The 24,082-nt window shown below is 33.0% G+C and overlaps 1 protein-coding gene and 1 pseudogene across 1 annotated transcript; one reads left to right on the plus strand and one right to left on the minus strand.

Annotated features, from left to right (window-relative positions):
- The first annotated feature begins 2,224 nt into the window (after nt 1-2,224).
- Nucleotides 2,225-2,752, plus strand: LOC127087354 (triphosphate tunnel metalloenzyme 3-like; annotated as a pseudogene).
- Nucleotides 2,753-5,851: 3,099 nt separating this feature from the next.
- Nucleotides 5,852-7,941, minus strand: LOC127115353 (zinc finger protein CONSTANS-LIKE 4). Its single transcript, XM_051046923.1, has 4 exons — nt 7,463-7,941; nt 6,943-7,080; nt 6,665-6,829; nt 5,852-6,233 (listed from the first exon to the last, which is right to left on the minus strand). Exons 1-4 carry the CDS (start codon nt 7,907-7,909, stop codon nt 6,150-6,152), a joined length of 834 nt encoding a protein of 277 aa, XP_050902880.1. The 5' UTR covers nt 7,910-7,941; the 3' UTR covers nt 5,852-6,149.
- Nucleotides 7,942-24,082: the final 16,141 nt, after the last annotated feature.

Here is a 24,082-nt window from a genome sequence, read left to right on the forward strand (position 1 = left end):
AATTCATTCTGTTTTGGTGAAAAGTGCAGCCAACACTCACTCGCTAGGCGAGGCTCTAGCGAGTCCCCAGCGAGCATTCCAGTAGCAAAACTTCTCAACCTCGCTGGGGCGAGCTTGAAGCGTTTCCTTCGCTAGGCGAAGGTATGTTCGCTAGGCGAACATGACAGTTCACCAACGCCCTGTTTTCTCTGGGCGCAGGGGCCTTTTGTGCTCATATTTGACCTTCGCTAGGCGAGCCATTCTGCTCGCCTAGCGAACATGACAGTTCTTCACTTGTCTATAAGTAGCAGGTGCCACTTTTGGACACCATACCTCATTTTTACCAACTTTTCCATTTTTTGTACTTTCTTCTAGATATTTTACAGCATTGTTTTGTGGGAGCTTTTATGCCCTAATTTCATTTCTCTTCATCTAGCAACCATCTTCCACAAAAAGAAGGTGGATTCCCATCCAACCTCGATTATTCGACTTGGATGTTGATCAACCCTCTTTCCTTACTTGCCGACCAAGCTACCATGAAAATGAGTAGCTAAGTCTTCCATTTGTCAAGGTTAGATGTAGGTGATTGCTAGCTTTGTGTGTAAATGTAAGGATCCTCATATGTAAACTCTTTAACGGTAAATATATGATGAAAACTTTGTTTCTATTTAAAACCCTTTGTGTTGGTATTTGATCGAGAGATGTTTACCGATTCTTGACCTAGGTTTTCATCCAAACTTGTTTGTTAGCTAGAGATAGTAACGAATGATTTTGTTCACCATAAGGTTGAACCAAAAAGTTGTCATTTTGATAGATTGTGTTCGAGAGAAACAATGGATCAAAATGGCAAAACTCACAATGGGTGTTCGAGAGAAACGCATTGAGAGGACCTTGTGAAATAATTTATCATCTAAAGGAGTTTATAAGATTGTTGACCGAGCAAATACATGCAAAGCAATGTAGTCATTGAAACCTAACTTTGACAATATTTCTCATATTAATCAAAACATAACTTTTTCCGCAATTAATTACTTTGTATGCAAGATAACTTGATTAAAACCAAAACCCTAGTGTTACATTAAGTTAAGATTAATTCAACCATTGAACGGCAGTGATATCTTACAATCTCTGTGGATACGATAACAAAAACCTGACACGAAATATACTTTTCAACACCAACTATGATCCATAATCACATACAACTTTTGTAAATAAAATAAAAGTCGTACATAACAAACAAAAATGAAAATTCAATATCAAAACAACAACTACAATAACTTCAAAAACAACAACACAAATACTGGTACAAAATCTTGGAGAAACAATAACTAACAATTATACGTTTATTCTCAACACAAAAACTACAAAAACTACAAAAACAAAAACAATAACTACACAATGACAACAACAACAACAACATTACTGGTACATTCATGGTGTACGTTTTACATACCATAATTGTGACGAGAGAGTCAAATAAATGTGTTGGTTTGAAGTACGAGCTTCCTTTCTACTTTGATTACTTCGTTCGTTAGGTGGAGAAAATGAAGAATGGTGCTTCATTTGTTAGGTGGAAAAGATAAATAATGGTGTTTCGTTCGTTCCCTTGGGCACAAAAAGTTTATGAGAAATGCAAAAGTGAATGCGAGTTAATATTTTAATGTTAGGATAAAATATTGTTTGAAGTTTATATCTAGGTTGGTTAAACAACCGAGGGAATAAAGTATTTATATTGTAATTAAAAAACAAAGGTTTAGTACATATTCTCCCCCTCACATATGGGCCATTTTCGAAAGAAAAAAAGACTTGTAAAAAAGTTTGATGAATTCCCCCAACATTTGAAGATTCTCTCATTTTTTACCTTCGTCAGACCAATTCATCAAAAAAGCTGATGTTGCATTCTTTTTTATAGCTTTTTTTTTTCATTTAGTCTAATTTCCACATGTGTATTTCAGTCTATAAGATGACACAATTGCCCCCAAGTAAAAACAAAACCAAACGGTATGTTGAAAATTAAACTCAAGTAAAATCAAAGTGAGATCAAAGTGAAGATCGAAGACAAGGAAGAAATCGAAGAAGCTTGCCATCGTATCACCACTGCAAACACCACCACAACCACCACTGGTGCTGTTACTCTCCTCCGCCAATTTGATTGCATAGAAGATCCATCTTCTAAAGCGAACCACATCGGCCTATAATCCTAATATCTTCCCTATCCGCTCTTTCTCTCTACCCCCCATCTAAAATGGAATTCAAAGTGAAGTTTCGTCTCACAAAAGCAGAATCTCATCACCACGTCACCACCTTTATCTCTCCCTTCCACGTCATAACCCATTGCCAACATAATCTCTTCTTCGATTATGCTACATATGAACCCTCTTCTCGTCGCTTTGTTCTTCGTCTCCGATTCTACGTTAACGACGAGCAGTTTGTTGTTTGGCTCAAATCAAATGTAGTTCTTATTGATAGTGTGAGTTACATTAAAGAAGATTAAGAGGATTTGGATCCTAAGGTTGGTCGTGATTGTGTTGATGAACCAGGGAAGTTGGGTTTTTTGGAGTCGAGGATTCTTAAAAGGGTGAAGAAGGAATTTGGGGTGGTGGTTGAAAATGGGTTTTTAAGGTTGGGAGGTTTTCAGAACATGATGAATGTTTATGATTGGAAATGTTTGAAATTGGAAGTGGATGAGATTGGTTTTGATTTTGGAACTTTGTATGAGATTGAGTGTGAGAGTGTTGATCCTGAAGAAGCTAAACACATTCTCAAGCATTAAGATTGTAAGATTTACAGATGTTGTTATTCATATGAGTTCGATCTTTCACTTCAATTGACCATTATCATTTTATTGATCTTACATATCCCTTTGACCCTAAGATATGTTATTAATCTGACATATCTCTTAAATTTGAAGGTTTGGTTTTTACTTGGGGGAATTTGTGTCATCTTACAAATTGAAATACACATGTGGAAATTAGATAAAATAAAATAATAATAATAAAACAGTGCCACGTCATCTTCTTTGACGAGTTGGCTTGACGAAGGTAAAAAATGAGAGACTTTCAAATGTTGGGGGAATTCATCAAACTTTATAGTTTTTTTTTCAAAAATGACCCGTATGGTGGGGGGAGCATAAGTAATAACCAAAAAATAAAATATAATAAGGGCATCATTTTTGTTGTAAATAAAACATGAAATTACAGGAAATATAGTATTTACATTTCCTTTCGATTTTACAAATAATCGAGGGAATATAGTCTTTATATTGTAATTAAAAAATTAAACAAAATAAGGGCATCATTTTAGTTCTAAATAAAACATGAAATTTCAAGAGCCGAGTATCGAAGTTCAAACCCTGAGCTACATTTCATGTCGATTATACTTAAAAACTAAGGGATGAGATTTTTTTTTAATTAAAAGGTCGCATTTCAAAGCATTTGATCTCAGATTTTAATTAGGTGAGGTGTATGTGAGTGCAACTTTCCATTAGATGTATTTTGCATGATGTCAAAACTAGGATACTTCAGCGTTAATGTATATCGGATGTATCCTCTGATTCTCGATGTGAATCTTAGAATTAGGAAGCATAAAAACATTTGGAAACAAGTTGGAAAAGGTTTCATGCATAAAAAATGCATCAAAAACATTTTTTTATGAAAAATCAACCTATAGGTCACCACATACATATTTCAGGTCGACACATAGAAGACATATTTTTATGTGTCGACACATCCGCTTTATAGGTCGACTCGTTTAATGCATTATTAAAGCATGTAGGCTCTATTAAATGTGCTGCCTATATAGGTCGGCGCATGACCTTTACAGGTCAACGCATGACCTATACAAGTCGGCACATACGTCGAACAAGTCGACACATGGCTTTCATAGGCCGACCTATGCAATGAAATTTTCCAAAAATTCATAATACTTTCAAATCTTTTGCATTCTTTTTGCCTCCAAACATGCATAAACTTCATACATGCATCATTTTCTAGTAAGTTTTCTAGAGAGTAAATCTTATACGAAACCAGGATTTCAAAACATTCTCATCATCTTCAACCTCATTCTATGCATACATACAATCAAACTACACATGATCATTTTTTTATTGGGTGCCATCTATATTAGGGTTGATAACGTCCAATTTAGGTTGATTGTATTGTAAACTGGGTTGAGAACTTTGAGTGTTTCAAATCAGAAAACAGAGTTGGGATTTTTCTTCAATATCGTTTAGGGTTTGAAGATTTTGGATAAGATTATGCAATCCAGATCCGATCGAGTGAAGTCTTTGAAGAACGAGAGGTTCTTGCAAAAGAGTAGCGTGGGGCGGTGAATCGCATTGGTAAATCTTGAGTTTCAACAAGTGCACTTTTCGGATTCAATCGAGTGGAAGTTTTAAAGAACAAGGGATCTCTTGCAAAGAAGTAACATGAAACGGTGAATCGAAGCGGCATTGTTGGTTACTTGATCAAGCTTTGATCAAGGGAAAAGAAGGTGTTATAATCAACATAAAACTTATGGTTTGTAAGGTTGGATTGCTACATCTCTCTTGTATACATACATTTACAAAGTAAGATATATTACACTATCTGAATTCGAGTTCGAATTGAGGACAGACGTACCCATAACGAGGTCGATTGAGGAACTACTTAAATAAATCATGTATCTACTCTCTCTCTCTCTCTCTCTCTCTCTCTCTCTCTCTCTTTTATTTTCGGTTTGCAAATTGTCGATTTCACCGATCGTTCAATCAATTTGTTTGGATAATAGTTTTTTTTATCACATTTTGAAATTTGTGTTGTTGAGTTGATCACAATTCCTTAGGCTGTGATTGAGTTTTAATATCAACAATACCAGATAAAATTCCAAACAATATAGATTGCATACTAGGTGTTCGACAAATTGCTTCAATTGATTTTTTGTATGAATTATCATTAGAAGTAGTTTATCCTTGTTGCTTTGCATTCAACTGGTCGTGTTTAATTATGTTTAGTCAATTTTCTATTCATTATAATATCGTTGTTACTATTATTCATATCCGAACTTTTTGATAGCAGATTCGGTTAGGCGATTTTGATCCGAGATACTTTCACTTGCTTCCGCGCCATAAATATTTCAAAACTATTTTTTATCAAAAAATTTCACTCAGAATCTATTCACTAACTCTAAATTTAAGTCTATCGTCTAACTATATAAGCTTTATAATTAAAAATATTATTCGTAGAAAAAGACAATTCAAATAAAAGTGAAAAGAAAGAAAGCTATTAGCTACTAGTGTGGCATGGTGTACTAAGATCCTAAGAAGGCCTTTGATTTTAGACCTTATTCATAGAGAAGTTTATGACTATATAAAGTAAAATACTTTGTGATTAATGAAGACCTCCCAATTAATACTTTAGCAAGTCTCATTGTATTAATATACCTCATCCAAATATTGATCTACAGTGCATTACAATCGTATCTGTTGGGCCATCCCTAACATTGAACACAATAAAATTTGAGTTTCTTATATGAAAAATAATTAGTGGGAAGGTTGAATTGAAACCAAAGATTTTCTCACACAGTAATTATTAAACGTGTAGAATATGACTAGTTGAAATCCGATTAGTGCCTTTTAGTAATCATCACAATGAGTGATTTACATCAATAATAATGATAATTGATCCCAAACAGTTCAAAGATTGTGACATATATATAAAAGCTAGAGTATCAGAATATTTATGTCTTTTCAAACCTAAAGTCTCTCATTGGAATATTATAACATATATATTTTTGAAACAAAGTCCTTTATTAGAATATTATATCTTTCAATGAACACAAGTATCCAGTCAAACTAACTAGGCCCACATATTTTATTAATTAACAAACATGTCTATAAAATTACCGTCAAATTAAAAAATTAATCTATAACACATGGCTATTCCACTGCCATGCAATTAGAGTTTACATATCTACGTACTTAATTAATTATCAAAGAAAAATTAAGTAACATAATAAGACACTTAATTTAAAATTAATAGCTGCTAGCTATAGTATACTTTCTCTTCCTATTCACCTTTCACACTAGCTAGCTTAATTAATTAAACCTTGTGAGAAATATATTAAGCCCATAATTAATCACAAGAGCTATATAGTAATCATATGTAGAACTTTTGATGATGATGCTAATTAAGTCATATATCTTCTGGTGATGAATGAGATAAATACACCAAACTTGCCATGGCTTCTTGAAGCCAATCCTCTTCTTCATTCTTTAACTGCATAATTAATCATCAATTAAGAATATAATTAGAATGCATAGTCACAATTTATTCCCAATTAAATATAAATTGTAGAAACTAAATTTTTAATCAGTGACAAAAATTTAAATAGAAAAAATAAAATAAATCCCTAATTATTTATACAAATTTTTAATTTTTATCATTAATTTTATCACTAATTTTTTTTTAAAAATATTAGTTTTTCTTTTGATTTTGCATTTTTACCATAATTTATATTTGTGATTTAATAAATAACTATGACAAAAAATATTTTTTTTAATAATTAAAAAGTTAATTAATTTAAAGTATATGGCATTCATTGTTATTAATTAATTGTTTTTGATAGAATTGTTATTAATTTATTGAATCTTCTTAATTAATTCATATATCCATATAAACAGTAAACAACAAATGAATGAAAATTATACCTGGAACTGGAATGAATCAGAACCATAAAAGTCTTCATTAATATGATCATGATGATTCTCAAGCTTTTTTGTGGCCATATGATCTTCTTCACATATTTCATTGTTTCTTGCAAACCTTCCTCTCACTCTCACTCTTCTATCAGCTAAAGTTTTCCGACATGCATACTGTTGAATCATGTGTACAAGTTCTCAATTCCAAATTCTTGTTTATATTAAATTCAAAATTAATGAAAAAAAAAAGTCATGTGATGAGAAATTATATATAAAAATTATAATACCTTGATGGTTTTGTTGAAGTTTCTTTGATTTCTTTTCTTCAAATATCGAAGAATTCTTTCTTTCCTTTCTTCTTCTGAGTACCTTCCTACTTTTATATTTGGTTCTTCCACTGCTGCTATTTGATTACCTTGAATCCCCTACAATAAATTTCAAATTAACATTTAATTAATTGATTAATTAATATAAACATATATATACATATCTATTATATTTATATGTTGTTCTATGATGAAAAAAATTAACATGCAGTAATTTTTTTTCAAGATATTAGCATGAAAATTTCTCATAAACTTAATGCATTAGAAAACTCCAAAAAGTTAACTAAAGATGTATCAAAATTGACAAATAATTACGATAATTTAACCGCAACTGCAGCGTCTGCAACATCATCATCGCAATTATTACTACAATTGCACCGGTCGCATATAAAAAAAATTAGTGACGAATTTTGCTAATTTTTTCGACGGTATAAAAATATGAAAAGTTCTATGATGATTAATCATATGTATGATATCATACCCAATTTTCTCTTGAAACATTAGGATAAACTGCAGGAGGAGGTTTAATATCTTCAACAAAACCGCAACATTGATCTTCTACAAACTCATGACCAACATGTGGCTGATTATTGTTACTATATCTTCCATTAAAATTCTGAAACCCTCCACCATAGAATCCGAGTTTACAATCCGATAACAAAGCCGGAACCGCAAAATCTTGTTGCTCAACAAAATTGGGAACCCAAGTACCAGAAGACATAGCATCACAATCAAGTGACACGATTTGATCATATGTTCCATAATTATCAAAAACAGGCATGATATTTTCTTGACAACCCCACATCATAGTATTATTGTCGATAATTGATGAAGACATCAACCCTTGGTTTGCTGTGAAATCAGAAGTGTAGTTTGGATAGAAGTGGTGAGGGATTGAAGAAGCCATGGGAGGTTGAGATAAGGGCATAAATGGAAAAGGAAAAGTTGTGTTTGGTTTTTTGGTTTGGTTTTTGTGAGATGTGTGTTTATTGTATATATAGGATGTGTTTGTGACAAGTTGGCAAGGCAAGTGGACATGACTATAATTAGGTTATTATGCAGCTGGGAATTTGTTTTGGATAACAAAATTAAGTTAAGTCATTTTTTTAAACTTAATTTCAGCTTTTTTGTTTACTGTTGCGTTGCATTGTAATACTAGTTGTGCATGTGTGCTCTCATAGAACTTTTGTTTTTACTTTTCAAAACATTATGCTTTAATAGTTACCTTTTCAGTTTCTTTTTATGTCTAGGAAAAAGAAGAGTAATATTGACAGAAATTTAACCTTTCTTAATATTTAATGACATATATAATATGAGGTTTTATTATTAAAATCAGCAACAAAACTCAATTACACTAAAAATAATAAAGGGAAATATTGAGGGTTTGATTATGGGCTCAAGCAATATTTGTGTAAATTAGGTGTTACTTTTCAGAATATTATCCAATTTTATAGTACTCTTTACCATAATATAATATTTATAGATATTTAGATGAGTTAAAAGATATTTTTGACTCTATAAATGAAATTAAATTTTTATTTTTATTCTTAAAAAAACATCATGTAATAAAAAAAAATCGAATGCACTTTTAGTTTTAGTTTTTAAGTCAACTTTGACGTGACACAGTAATATTTGAATGTTATTCTTTTAGAAAATTAAGAGAGTGGGAGATGGAAGAATGATTGAGAAAGGGGACAAAACGATATAGATAATGATATAGAGAGAATATGAGGAAGAGAGTGTGAGGAAGGGAAATGGAGAAAAAAAAGAGATCGAAGGAGTGAAAAAGGATGCAGAAAGAAACATATTAAGAGAGAGATATCACTCTTTCTCGACCTATATATTTTTTCTATCTTTTCTTATATCTATCTCACCATTTATCTCTCTATCTTTCCCTAACTATCCTCCACCATTCATGACTATGCAGCTTCGTTCTTGGCCTGATGTTTATAACCCAAAGAAGTTTAGGGGCCTTGGTGTCCGCGAATTCAAGTTGGTTAATCTTGCCCACCTGGCTCTGTTGGATAAATGGAGACGACAATTGCTTTTGAAAGATTCAGGCATATGGGGAGATATTTTGTTTATATATATGGTGTTATTCTGACTTTTTCTGTCCTGGGAGGTGGAGTTGCCTTCCTTCGCTCCGTGTCTCCTTGGTGGAGATGGGTGTCTCTTCTCGATGTCAAAGGGGAGTACCCCTCAAATTGCTTTCGGGATAATATGATTAAGAAAGTTGGGTTTGATCTCCTCACTAAGTTCTGGAGAGACCCTTGGGTTGGGATATTCCCCTTAGAGCTAGGTTCGCTCTAATTTTTTCTATTTCTGAGCAGAAGGATTGTTCAGTGGAAGAGGTTCGTAAATGGGAGATGCAGACTTGAATTAGGGATCTTATAATGGATAAAAACTTGTCTTTTTTAGCATGAGTAAGTTTTGATATCTAATCTTTCTCTTGAATATGATTCTTATTTTATGGGTTTCACATATTCTTTTATTCTCTCTCATGAGTTTCATAGAGATCGTCAGGTCTCCTTAGTGGAATAACTTATTTCTAGTAACTCGAGTAGTTGGGCCCTTTCTAAAGTAATTTTTTTCTCCAGGAAACTTTTGCAAGATAGGATTCATACTAGAGAAAATTTACTCAAGGGGGGAGACCTCCATTGGTTCGCAGGGTGCCCCTTGCCCTTTTTGCTAGACATTTGTAGAGTCTTCCTCTCATCTGTTTGTGACTTGTGATGTAATGATTTCTGTTTGTATAGAATTTTCAGTTGGTTGGGGTGATATGCAGTTTTACCCAGGGGTTCCTTGCCCCTTTTTCAAATGATTTTATCTCTTGGTAGTCCGTCTAGGCTTATGGGGGTTTCTTATGATTTGACATGTTGTGGTCTTGTCGGTCTGAAAAACTCCGAATGATATAATGTTCTAAGGTAAATTGGTGATAATGAAGGACGTGGAAGATATTATCATCCTTTTGACTTGAAAAAGGTATATTGATTTATCTATTGGGAACTCGTGTTCTTTCTCAATCTGATTCGAGGATCTTATCCGACACCTGAGCCAATAGCAACGTGAGTGTTTTCTTCCACTTTTTAGATTGTTCTTGCTACTTAGTTGAGATTGATGCCGTTTCTTGCATGTCCTTAATTAGGGGGTGGGGGAATCCAATTTGTGTTCCTTTATGGTATTTTTTAAAATATTTTTTCCCTTCCTACGACCTTCCTTTCTTTGTATTGGTGTTTTCTTTTCTTATCGTGTTGTATTAGTGTTTTTCTTTTTTTGTTGTTGTTTCATTTTTTACTGGTTATTTGGTACCTCTAGTGTTGCATATCAGTCTCTTGTTTTGTACTATTGACCTTTCTGTCTCGTTAGATATATGTTTTATACTGGAACCAAAAATAGTTGGTGGTGAGGAATCTTGATTTGGTGGTGCTGATTTTCGATTCAGTGGCTTGGAGGTGGAACTATAAGGTTAACACTCCAACGCCTAAGTCGATTCAAGATTCAAAATGATTTTAATTAATAGTGGATACCATAAAGTGTACTCTCCGTTTTGTGTGAGATAACTTTTAAACATTGGGTCAAATAGAGTGAATTTGCATTATTATTTTTTATGTTTATTAACTTATATTTATGGTATTTGTTATCAAAAATAATATTTTGTATTTATAAAAATAAGTTAAAAATAATTTTTATTAATTACAAATTATTTTTCATAGAACCGTGTTTTAAAACTATAAGAAAAAAAGTTCTTAAAGCTGACAGACAGACTTTAAATTTGAGTATATTTGTAGTGAAAATTTGAACCTGAATTTGCCTTATTGGTTGAGTTTAGCTCCTTAGTTTGTTATTTTTTTGCAATGAAACTCTTCGCACATTTATGTTAAATGTTTTCCTTTACACTAAACTCATACATAAATCCCCTAAGCATATAATTGTGAAATATTATGATTCGTAAACCCACTCACCCTTTTTGGCTCCCTATTTACATATTCATCTTTTACCTCAAACATGTAAACAAAAGATGATTTAACTCTTTGCATATGCGAAAAAACGTTCAAGTCTCTTATAAATCACATTGATTGAACTTTGAAGTCAAAAGCATAGGATAAAAATTAAATTCCTATTTTAGTGGCTTATCTTAACTAGCAGTGCTTAACTATTACATGGATAACACTTTTTGTTACTCCATAAATACTTTTATTTCCTAAATAACTCTTAATTGATTATTTGATTCTGAGAAATATACATGAATTTCTTAATCGGAATGTCCCATGAGCCCTTAATTTAAAAAAAATACGGTATAAAATCATTAATTTTGAAAGAAAAAATTACTGTGATTTTTCTTTGATTTTTTCATCTGGACACTATAATATAAATTAGATTTATCATAATATTCAGTGATATTAACTTTGTATTTCTTTAATTAACTGTTCAAAATTACTATCAATTTTTTTTTAAAAACTCCGATGCATTCCCACATTTTATATCAGCAATTTTAAAAATATGGTATGAAATTAAAGTTTTTTTCAAAATTTTAAATTTTAGAACGTACACTAGAAAAATCCAGTATAAAATTATCAATTTCCTCAAAACTTAAATTTTTTTTATCAAATTTTTGAAAATACCTATATAAAATGTAAAAAATATTTAAAAAATTTAATTTAATTTTATATTCGAAAAATAATATGGTATTCAGATAAAATATAAAGATACTGTATTCTATTTGAGAGTTTCACAAACAAAATTTTGAGTTCATTCTATAGGAAAAAATTACCAAATTTATTTAAATGAAAAAATTATATATTTGAGAAAAAAAATTATGAAGAAGATAAATTATTATTAATTAATTAATTATAATACATGTCCTTTAGCAATAACTTTGAGTCATGTTGGCAAGATTACTTATTTATGCGTATAGAATAAAGTACGAATTTAATTTTTTTCAGCAACTTATAGCCAAGGAGAAGAGGAATTTAAGCTATTTTGAAGGAAAAAGCTGAAGTGATCTGAAAAAGTAAATTATATAAGAGAGCTTCATGTACACACAATTCTCTTCCAAACTGTATTAAAGTTATACATCAATAAGTATATATACTAGTAAAGATTTATCCTACTTATAGGCTACGAATCTAACACATGGTATTGTTAGATTTTCAGAAAACAAATCAAGTACAAAATATTTTTATTTCAACTCAAAGTTTACAATCATATACTGTACTTGATTTGTATTAATATACTTATCAATTATATCGAAACAATAGTACATTTGACTTAGGTTTATGAACAAATATACCCTTTGAAAACAAATATTTTGTGGTCACGTTTATGTAACACAAAGTGCAACCATGATTGGATAGAGGCTTAATTTTGTACGACGATGGGGACATATTCGGTTTGGTTCTCTTTCATTGAAGCTTTTGTTTATCAATTCTCTTAAATGCAAATACTAAGTATGCCTGTTAATGTTGTGTATAAAGTGAAGAGTAGAAATTTAACCTTGTCCGAAATATGTTGGACTTGGACGTAAGTTGGAGGAGCACTTCAAAACGGTTTATGAGAATGTTGTGATATAATTTAAGTTGGGTAAGGTTTAAATTCAAAGTTAATTAGAGTTTAAGATTGTTATATTTGTTACTTAGTAGTATTGTTATATTTGTTACTCGGTAGTCAAGTCATTTAATTATATATAAATAAATACTTTGTAATTCAGTTTTGTAACACAATTATAATTTAATAATATAATATTTATTCTTCATTCTCTATCTTTCTCTCCTTATTAAAAGTGCCCCACGCATGTTTCAGTTAGATTCTTGATCGTGTTTTTAATAATCACATGTCAGTGATCGTGTTTTCGGGATCGTGGGTTGTTAATCAACTGCTGCAAAGATGAATGGTACTAATGGCATTCTGAATTCTCTTCCAATTTTTGACGACAAGAATTGGATCCGATGGGGAGAATAGATGCAGTCCTTGTTCGGCTTTCTAAAACCCAAGAAGTGGTTACTAATGGCGTCCATGAGCTTGTTGAGAATGAAACTGATGCTCAGAGAGTCGCGCACAAGGACGCAAAGAAGAAACACTACAAGACCGCATATTGCATTCAATCGGCAATAGATTCGGCGAATTTCGACAAGATCTCTCATGTTGAATCGTCGAAGGAGGCCTGAGATATTCTTGTCAAGTACTATGAAGGAGATGAGAAAGTCAAAGTCGTCAATTTGATGACTTTGGGACGACAGTATGAATTCCTGTTGATGGGAGAAGATGAATAGATTGCAGGCTATATGCCGAAAGTTCAGAATCCCGTCCATCTCATGAAGGATTGTGGTGAAACCCTAATTGATAAGATTATAGTTGAGAAGGTAATGTGTGTGTTGACCTATCACTTTCATCATGTTATCGTAGCTATTCAAGAATCCAACAATCTTGAAACCATGAAACTGGAAGATTTGGATGGTTCGTTGGAGATGTATGAGATTAGGATTGTCGAAAGAAAAGGGATTCAAGATTCGATACAAGGATTGCATGCTCAGGCTTGGAAAAAGCATGGTGGTTCCAACAAGTTCAAAGGAAAAGACGACAAGACTCAGAGCAAGAAGTCTTGGTCGAATCCTCTAAAGCAGAAGGTCGATGATAGGGCTTCTGAATCCTCAAAAAGAGGAGGAGGAACCCCTATCAGAAAGACAAAGAGAAAAAAGGTGTGCAGTGCTATAACTGTTAAAAATGGGGTCACTTGGCCAAGCATTATTGGTATAATAAAGACAACGCAGCGACAAAAGGCAAGGAGGAATAAGTGAACCTTCAACGCCAAGATTTTGATGATTATGATATTATGGTGGTTATGGATGCAGTTGTAGATGACCATGTCGACTCCAAGATCTAGTTCCTCGACTCGGGTTGCTCGGATCACATGACTGATCGGAAAGTGTGGTTAGCAGATTTCGACTCATCGAAGAAGAGCAAGGTCAAACTTGCTGATAATAGCTTGTTGCAAGTAGAAGGTACCGAAGACATAGTTATTCAAAGGAGCAATGAAGGAAAAGATATGATCAAAGATATACTATATGTACCTGGAATGAAGTGCAATCTGCTAAGTGTTGGACAACTGATCGAAAAAGATTTCTTAGTGATTATGAAAGATGAAGCCTTAGAACTGTTTGACACCCAGAACAATTTGGTCTTAAAATCCTCTTTGTCGAAGAACAAGACATTTAAGACCATGATCAATTTAATTGAAGTACAATGTCTGAAAACTGTTGTCGACCATAAGCATAGTTGGTTCTGGAATTTGAGGTTTGGACATTTGAAATTTCGATCTCAATATATGATAATTGGTATACCAAGTCTGGAGATACCCGAAAAACTCGGAAGGTTGTCTAGTTGGGAAGTAATATAGAAAGTCTTTCGTTTTGACTATGCCAGGGAGATCCTCATGCATACTCGAAGTTGTACATTCAGATGTATGTGGCCCTTTTGAGGAGCCTACCATTGATGATAACATGTATTTTGTTTCATTTGTAAATGAGTTTAGTTAAAAGTTATGGATTTATGTGATCAAGCGAAGAGATTCAAGATAATTGTTGAAAACCATAGTTAGAAGAAGATCAAAGTTCTGCGAACAGATGAAGGTGGCAAATACACGTCCAAGATGTTTGAAGAGCTTTGTGTAGAACATGGTGTCGATCATGAGGTAACCGCTCCTTAAATGCCTCAACATAATGGAATAGAAGAAAGAAGAAACATAATGCAATTGCTGACATGCCCGACACAGTCGAAGTCGAAGATGGTCTAGCTAGTACTAATCAAAGACCTCAAAGAACTAGAGCCCGTCCAACAAGACTTTAAGACTATGAAGTGACTAGTGATGATGAAGTCACACCAAGTGGAGAATTAGTTCATTTCGCCTTACTTGCAGGTGTTAAACCAATCAACTATAGAAAATCCTTAAACGATAAACAATGGAAGTCAGCTATGGTGGAAGGGTTACATCTAATCGAAAGAAATAATACATGGGAGTTATTGGAATTGCTAGCGCATACAAAAGTTATCAAAGTGAATTGGGTGTTCAAGTTTAAGCACAATGTTGGTGGTTCGATAGTAAGACATAAGACGAGATTGGTAGCTCGAGATTTTCTTCAGAGAGCGGGAGTCAACTACTCTGAATTATATGCACCAATAGTAAGATTGGAGACTATTCTGGCATGCAAACAAGGTTGGTCGACATTTCACTTAGATGTAAAATCAAAATGTTTGAATGGTCCTCTAGATGAAGAGGTATATGTTACACAACCTCATGGGCTTGTGGTACAGGAGGAATCAAGGAAAGTGTATAAGTTACACAAAGCGCTTTATGGCCTCAAGCAGGCACCTAGGGCATGGAACAAGAAGATCGGTTCATACTTGGTCTAATTGGGATTAGTCAAATGAAAATTTGAGTATGGTGTCTATGTTCAGGTTGTGGCACAAGATATAATAATCATCTACTTATATGTCGATGACTTGCTAGTGACTGAAAATAACTTGGAGAACTTGTCAAAGTTCAAAGACCTGATGAAGAGGGAATTTAAAATATCGAATCTGGGAAACTTGTCTTATTTCCTAGGAGTGGAATTTCAAATGTTGAATAAAGGTATGGTGTTACATCAAAGAAAGTATGTCAAAGAGATATTCAAGAGATTCATGATGGATGATTCGACCCCTGTATCTTCGCCTATCGAACAAAATTTGAAGTTGGAGAAGCATGGAAAGGAAGACAAAGTCAGTGCAACTTTGCTCAAACAAATTTATCTCTGAGATATGTGTGAAATATTCGACCTGATATAGGTTTCACAGTAAGATTAGTGAGCAAATACATGAGTGAACTAAGGGTGTCACACATGAAGGCTGCAAGAAGAATCTTGAGATACTTAAAAGGATCTATAGACTGTGGAATTCTATTTCGAAGAGACTCTAAAAGAAAAGTAGTTATGGTTACTTGCTATTCAGATGTTGATTGGTGCGATGATAAGGAAGATCAAAGAAGCACAATTGGTCACTTCTTTCATGCATTTGGTCCCCAATCTCATGGTACTCGAGAAAGAAACATGTGATGGCATTGTCATCGTGTGAGGTTGAATATATAGTAGGATCATATGATGTGTGTCAAGCAATCTGGATCAGGTATATGCTGGAAGAGATTGAGGTCGAAGTGAAGAAACTTCTGGTGTTGTAGATCGACAACTAGTCAGCCATAAATCTTGCGAAAAAACTAGTTTTGCATGGAAGGAGTAAACACATTGAAGCTAGATTTCACTTCTTAAGGGAGAAGGTAAATCGAGGTGAACTTGAAGTAATGCATTTCTCAAGTGAAGCACAGTTGGCCGATATTTTCACCAAAGGATTGAAGATCGACAAATTCCTGAATTTGAGAAAGACATTAGGAATAGTTCATATCTACTATAATTAGTGTATGTTCGACACTTTGAATTATAGGGGGTATGTTGTGATATAATCCAAGTTGTGTGAGGCCCAAGCCCAAATTTAATTAGGATTTAGGATTTTTATATTTGTTACTTAGTATTCAAGTCACATAGTTGTATATAAATAGATACTTTGTAATTCAGTTATGTAACACAATCATACTTCAATAATACAATCCTTATTTTCATTTTCATTTTCTCTCCTTACTAAAAATGCCTCACGCACTAACATATATATATATATATATATATATATATATATATATATATATATATATATATATATATATATATATATATATATATATATATATATTTCACGTTAATTCTAAGAAGTTGTTTGTGAAGTGGTGTTCATGAAACACATATGTTACTTTCTTGTTTTCTATATGTAATTGTTAAAAGCATAATAGTTGAAGAAGATTCTACTTATATAAGGATTGTAAGAGACATTTTATGTTTCTCTGTGGAATTAGTAAATGTGTTTCTCAACTCTAGGATTGAGGTGTTTATACAATACTTCTTCAGTTAGGTTAGAAAGCTAGAAAACGGTTTCCCCAATTCCATAATCAGAAACACGAGACTAGAGGAAGACTCATTATCACTCAAATCATGGGGGAAATGGTTTTCATTTAACAGATATTTCCAGACCATTATTATCTAGACACCTCATAAGCTACGTGTGCCATAAGTCAATCATACGGAATACATCCACTAGGAGTGTAGAACGAGAATTTTTTTTCTTTCAAAACACCCCATAACACGCTTATAGTGGTGGAGTTTATGAAATATTCGAAAGTTGGAAAGAGTACTAGCCCATAGAAAAGTATAACTAACACATCACCAAAGGCTTCCCACTCCTATGCATTTGCGAACTCTCGGGATTTCCCATCTAATTATTCCCTTAAGAATCCTGAGACATTTCCTCTTCTTTTCACATTGGCCGCCAAATCTTGTACTTTAATTTAGGAATATGCCTAATTCCTTTATAAGGAGATTTTCCTTTTAAGGGAAGATGAGATTCTCTCAAATTCTTTGAAGCTGGATTACAACTGGAAGTCTTGAAAAAGGAAACTTCTTAGTAGAGGATCATAAAACTAAGCCAAAATAGTGATGGATTTTGTTTGTTCTTCGGTGAACAAGAGGTCGAGTATTTTTCTATACTTGTAAACAAAAATGTCTCGGTGGATAGTGGCTAACTCAACATTAAGGTCTTTCAAACTTCCCAATTCAAGTAACTTGGCTTTCAATTGCAAAGTTTTTCTCTTTTGTGAACCCATTTTCACTTTTTATAGATGTTTGACAATAACCTTAGCTTTTATAATTCCCTGAAAACAAATCCGGTATGCTAAGGAAAATTTCATGATGAAGCATGCAATGCAAATTCATGTGTGGGCTTAAGTCGTAATGGATTTGGGATTATAAGGGAAATTGGACGATAGAATAACCTAAATAGGAAGGATCCTTGTAATAGCATAGTTCTAAGTTTTTTCTACCCAAATAACTCACAAAGATTGGCTCTAAGTATTTTGATAAAGGTTCCTAGAGACATGGATCTTAGTCGATATTTTTCCATAATAACGGGCTAGCAATTTTATGACAAGATTAGCAAAAAAGATCATCTCTAGGTGGAATCTTCATGCTAACCATACGAGGTGTGCACCTCATGGGCTAACACTATGTAACCTTTGTATTCAAAAACGGTTCTAAAGGTTCCTAAAGTCACAGACCTTAGCCAAAATTTTGCCATAATAACGAGAGAACCATTTGATGATAAGATTTACGAAAATGATCTAATCTAGGTGGAGTCTCCATGCTAACCATACAAGGTGTGTACCTCCGGGGATAACACTATGCAACCTCCATACTTAAACTTGCATTTTTTTTCTCCAAGCTCAGGAGTAGAGCTTCGCTCGAGTAACAATCCCAAACCCACAACACGATGAATATATACAGAAATATACAAAGCATAATAATAAGGCAAGATAATAAGAAAATAAGAAAACACAAGAAGAAATATAAACAAAGCTTACATTTAAAACCAAAAACTAACAAAACATGGCTTGACCCTACATTTCCCCAAGCGAATAAACAATGTTATAACTCGAAAAATAACCAAGCGAATAAACACTCATATCACAATGAAGTCGCCACCAAATTTTATTTTGTAAAGGGAAACATAGATAAAAACCTTGAAGAAAAAAATAAGTTTATCGCAACCAAATTTAGGTTTATGGGTTGATTATGCACGAAAAATGTATTAACACCTTACGATAACCGTTGTAACCAAAGAGAACTGCTTAATTAGTTTTGAAAGAAATGTTAGGTTTCTTCTAATTATTAAAAGTATTTTCAAGAAATAAATAAAAGGACTAAAAATGTTTTTATTAGGGTGTTTGAAGAGACATTGGATCTCGCTCCTATGTATCCCCATGTGCGATGAGGAACTCCAAGCTACGCAATTCTTGGTAGAAAAAAATTGTATGTTGGTTGATTTTAATTGTTAAATGAGTTTAGTCGTGCTATGGAGGAAAAGTATTTGTTGATTGAAATAAAAATATTCACGCTTGGGCGGAAAGCATTTTTATAAGATATTGATTGGTCATGCACAAGCGAAAAAATGAATTTGATTGGTTTTGGTTGTTTTTATGTGGAAGATAAGTATTCAAACTAGAACGAGGCGTACACCTCACATTTTTAGGATAAAAGGGAGTGCACCAAATTATTCTTTTTTTTAATATGATTTTATTTATAAAAAGTTTTAAAGATTATTATTATTACGTGGAAGATAAATGCTCGAACTAGAACGAGGCGTACGCCTCACGCTTGATTATTCGGGGAACAAAATGGTGTACACCTGGTTGTTCCTTTTTCAACCATGTTTATTTATGAAAATACAAAGTTAAAAGTGTTAAATTGTAACTCATTTTTCTTTATGGAAGAAAACCTCTCGAACTAAAACGAAAAGTACGTCTCGCACTAGATATTTGGGGAATAAAAGGGTTCACACCCAATTATTCCTTTTTAAACTATGTTTATTGATGAAAATTCAAAGTTAAAAGTGATAAAAAATAAATCTCGGCAAAAACCCATCTAAATATAAGCATAGATCAAGCCATGACCTACCAATCGTTCATGGGTGCTTTGAAACAGTAAACAAGTGAAAAATGCAAAAAACACATGGGTTAATCTATTGCCCATATAGGTTAATCAATTAACTATGCTTTTGTGTTGTGAAAAAAGTATAAATAAAAGGGTTAATTGATTAACTCTAGAGGTTAATCGGCTAACCTATGTCATGTTTCATTTTTTCACAACACAGAAGACATGTTAATAGATTAACATACAAGTTAATCGATTAATCATGTGTTTTTTTTATAGATTTCAAAACTCTCAAGCCTATATATATCATTTTTATTCATGTAAGAAAGATGATACAAGAATATTTACATACAACAATCTCTAAACTACTTCATAATCTAACGTAACAACATGATATTACAACCTTTAGATCAATGCTTACAAAAGTACAAACATGAATATTTTCAAATCTATGTTATCAAGACATCCATATTCCTGTATACCTAAAGCTTCAAAATAAGAGTAAATGAAGCACATACAAACTCCAAATCAAGTTGGAGAAGATGGATTTGTGATGATGAAGATGAAGGTAGTATTTGATATGGAAGAGTGGTTATTTTTGTTGTTAGAGAGATGAGGAATAGTGAGGGTGTGTTTGAGTGTTCGAGAGTTTTTGTGGTGTTTTTCTTCCGGTTTTTATTGCTGAGTTTTGATCTTTCTAACTCTCACTAGCCACCTCTCTCTCCCTCATAAAATCCTTAACTATTTAGTGGAGCATCAGAATTTGATGTTTCAAGTGGTTTTTTGGCTTGTTTCTAATTGGAAAGTGTTCAAACTATGCAGCAAACTAAAGCACACTCTTTTATCTAATGAACAAAGTTTCTTGCATGAAAAGGATAGTATGACAAAGGGGCAAATAGAAAGGTGGGTGAGGTTTACTCAAATGGGGAAAATGTGGAAGAAAGGGAGCATCTTGGACATTTTGTTTACTTTTTGAATTTGAAAAAAAATAAAAATAAAAATACTATAAAATGAATTTAGTAAATAAAATATTTTTGTATTTTCCTTTTAATTTCATAAAATGGTGAAAATAGGTTAAATAATAATAAAAATTGATAAAAGATGCACTAAAAATGAAATACATCAGAAAGTTAATTTTTAAATTTTTAAATGCCCAATGTGAATATGATTCTCGAATTGTCTCTATTTATTTTTCTAAGATAAACACATAAAAACTAAACCCTTAAAGAATAGTTAGATCAGGACAAAATTGAGCTACATCCTCACTCATGGGTGAACAGAACTCTGCCAAGAAGTCCTCAACACCTGAGACTTTATGCTTCCTCTAGGAACAAAATGGTTTTCGTATTCGAATAGCTCAACTAATCAAGGTACCATTTTACTACTAGATTAAAAAAAATTAGGATCTATGAAATAGCCATTATTTTAGTCGAAACCACTTATGCCCCTATATATTAAATTAATAATTCTAAAAAAATTTCATGCATTCATGCCAAAAACACATTAATAGGGTTATTTTCGGGTTATACTCTCTAATTTTCTCAGTATTTTCTTAGGTGTAAGATGATTTTTTTCATTTTCAATTTTTGAGTCTATTAACATGTTAGCTATGAGAATAAGATATTCATCTCTAGGGTGTTAGGAATTAAATCCCTGAAATCTATGAAAAATCTTAAAGAACTCTTTTCTAAACAATATGAACTATATCAAATATCTAATCAACGTATTTGATAGTTGGTAGTTTGAATGAAGTTGGATTCGACCCGTCTTTAAATCTTTGCATTGATCTTGAAAATCAATCTTGATGTAAACATCCATGAATTTAGTTTAATTGTTTTCCTTTTTTTACTTTAAAGTGAGTTTACGATCTATCAAATTTTATGCTAGACCGTGAACTTCTTTATAATCCAAAGACAAATAATATTTTCATTATCAAAGGATATTTAATATGAAGATGGATGATGAGGAAATGTTAGAGGAAATAGGAAGTAGGAAGATGAGTAGATGATGAAATGTTAGAGGAAAATAAATCCTATTGATTCCTTGACCTCTTCATAGCACGTTGCTTAAACAACTCTATCAAGTCATCTTTTTCCTTCAACTGCTTCTGCAATTCTATCTTCTCGAGGTTTGAAGCATAAAACTTGTCTTCCCAAGCATCCTTCTCTTGCTTCATCCTATCCAAAGCTTCTTGCAACTTCTTTATGACTTCAATATGAATAATGGATGATTTGACCAGTACTAGAGACATAAGTCTCTCATAAGCATATGGCATCTTGAATTATTTTGCTCTCTTCTTCACCCAACCAGTGTAAGGCTCCAAAGCTACACAATTATTCAATCTAAGCTCACCTTTACCTTTTCTAGGAATATTTTGACAAGCATGCACCATCCTAGCCTTCAACCCTTGAGTGTCTTTCCCTTCTTGGAAAAATAAACCTTCTAATAAAGTTTTATTAAGTTTGTCCTTCATAGCGAACCCAAGTTGACGTCCGGCCAAAGCCGATTTGTAGTTAATTCCTTCTTGTGTACCAAGAAGAGGCACATTATAGAACTACCCATAACTATCAATAATCTCAACATTATCGTAAACATAAGAATACCAAGTGATGTCCTTATTGGTGAGAGACATAAGTCTTTGAGACCACCTTAAACAACCCTTGTTTTCTTTGAAGATAGGAGACTGCGACAAGTGCAAAATAAACCACTTGTAAAGCAAAGGTGCACAACAAACAATAGTTTCGTTTCCCTTAGAAGTCATATGATGAATTGAGAAATAAATGTCACCAAGCAAAGTTGGAACATGAATCCCAACCAAAAATATCCTAATAGAATTAACATCAACAAAATTGTCAATGTTAGGAAACAAGACCAACCCATAGATGAGTAAGGCAATAATAGCTTCAAAGGCCACCATGCTATTAGCATTAGTAAAAGAAAAGGCTTTCTAAATCATAAATTTTGAAGTCAACCCTCTGATACCTCCTTTGATAGTGAGATTAGCGGCCATGTCAAATTTCTTCAGATGAATAGCTCCAACAATAACTTGAGACTCTAGAATCCCTTCCAAACCACCAAAAGGAACTTTATTTGAAACTAGTATACCCAAAAGATAAGCATACTCCTCCATGGTAAGCAACGACTAGTGATCAGGGAAAGTGAAGCAATGGTAGGCATGATCGTAGAACTGAACCAGAGTACAAAGAAGACCATCTTCAACATCATTAGATAGAGCAGACAAAAGTCTTCCAAAACGGTATCTGAAATCCTTAGGATCATTCACAAAAGATGCTAGATTTCTCAATTCCTTAAGATCAGGACATCTGAAACTGTATTTCCGAGTATTCCTTCTTCGAATATCCATGGTCAAAATATATGCGACGTTTTCAAAGAGAATCTCTAAGTTCCTTGAAAACTGATGCAATGAATACATGATGCAACAACCACAAACAAGATCACACAAGGCACACAAGAAATGTCCAAAGGATCGGAGCCATGAGCATGGAGCCAAGAGTAAGAACCAACCCAAAAGGTATGTACTAAGGGTATAATCACCTGTAGAACAAGGATCTAAAAATTTACCATAATTATAGTTCCATCTTTTGGATATTATCGACTTAAACAACTACTCGCCAACCAATAATATTCTCAAGAGAAACTCATCCGAGTGTAGTATCACGTAACAACTAATTCAAGTCTACACCTGAATAGCCTCCACACTATGCCCTAATAGGCCAAGATGGGTTATGGGTTCTAAGGTCCTCAGCTTCTCGGGCTCCCAGGTCATAAAAATTAATGTCAATTACGACTACTCACATGACATCAGTAATCCCAAAGGGGCCTCCACTGAGCGGGGGATCTCAAGTCAGCTCATTAAGGATTAACTCCATGTAAGCCAAACAAGACTATACCACCCTCCTATCATAAGAGCATTCAAATCCGGGTATAGGACTTATCATACTACACAAAGATCACCAAGCACCAAACAGAACAAATAATAACAAACAATAGCAAACATAATATACACAAATAAATAAAGATGGGTTAAACCCACTAGGTATTATTCCCCAACAGAGTCGCCACTTTTCTGTAGCGGTAAATTTTTTGAGATTAAGCTATTGATTAACTTAACTCACAAAGCAAGAGTCACCACCGCGCTTTTATTATTTCCAAAGGAAAGTGAAAAAGTAAGAACAAAACCCAAAGAAGTTTTAAAGAAAAACTAATAAAAATATATAAGGATCCAGGGGTTGGTTATGCAAAGGGAAAATATTAACACCCTAAGCATTTATAATACTCTATAGGAACCTCTTTGAAAATCTGTGCTTTTTGGCTTTAAAATGGTGTTAATATTGAAGAGATGAGAAAAGAAATGTTTTTTTTATAATTTTGTGTTTGCCAAGACTTCCTGGGTCTCATGCCTACGTACCAACAAAGTGCAATGGAGCATCAAAACTCGTAGTTAGTGGTAGAAATAATAAAGATGTTTATTTTGATTCATTTTTTAACGTAAAGTCATTTTGTAATTTTTAGGAGAATACTCA

The sequence above is a fragment of the Lathyrus oleraceus genome, chromosome 1, assembly GCF_024323335.1.
Source record: "Lathyrus oleraceus cultivar Zhongwan6 chromosome 1, CAAS_Psat_ZW6_1.0, whole genome shotgun sequence".
Lineage (NCBI taxonomy): Eukaryota > Viridiplantae > Streptophyta > Magnoliopsida > Fabales > Fabaceae > Lathyrus > Lathyrus oleraceus.

Excerpts from the sequence above, each read along its gene's own strand:
- LOC127115353 (XM_051046923.1), bottom strand. The coding sequence starts at position 7,909 with ATGCCCTTATCTCAACCTCCCATGGCTTCTTCAATCCCTCACCACTTC. Across the intron at positions 7,081-7,462 it reads ATGTTTCAAGAGAAAATTGG|GGGATTCAAGGTAATCAAAT; the intron begins GTATGATATCAT and ends AATTTATTGTAG. Across the intron at positions 6,234-6,664 it reads CTGATTCATTCCAGTTCCAG|TTAAAGAATGAAGAAGAGGA; the intron begins GTATAATTTTCA and ends TTAATTATGCAG.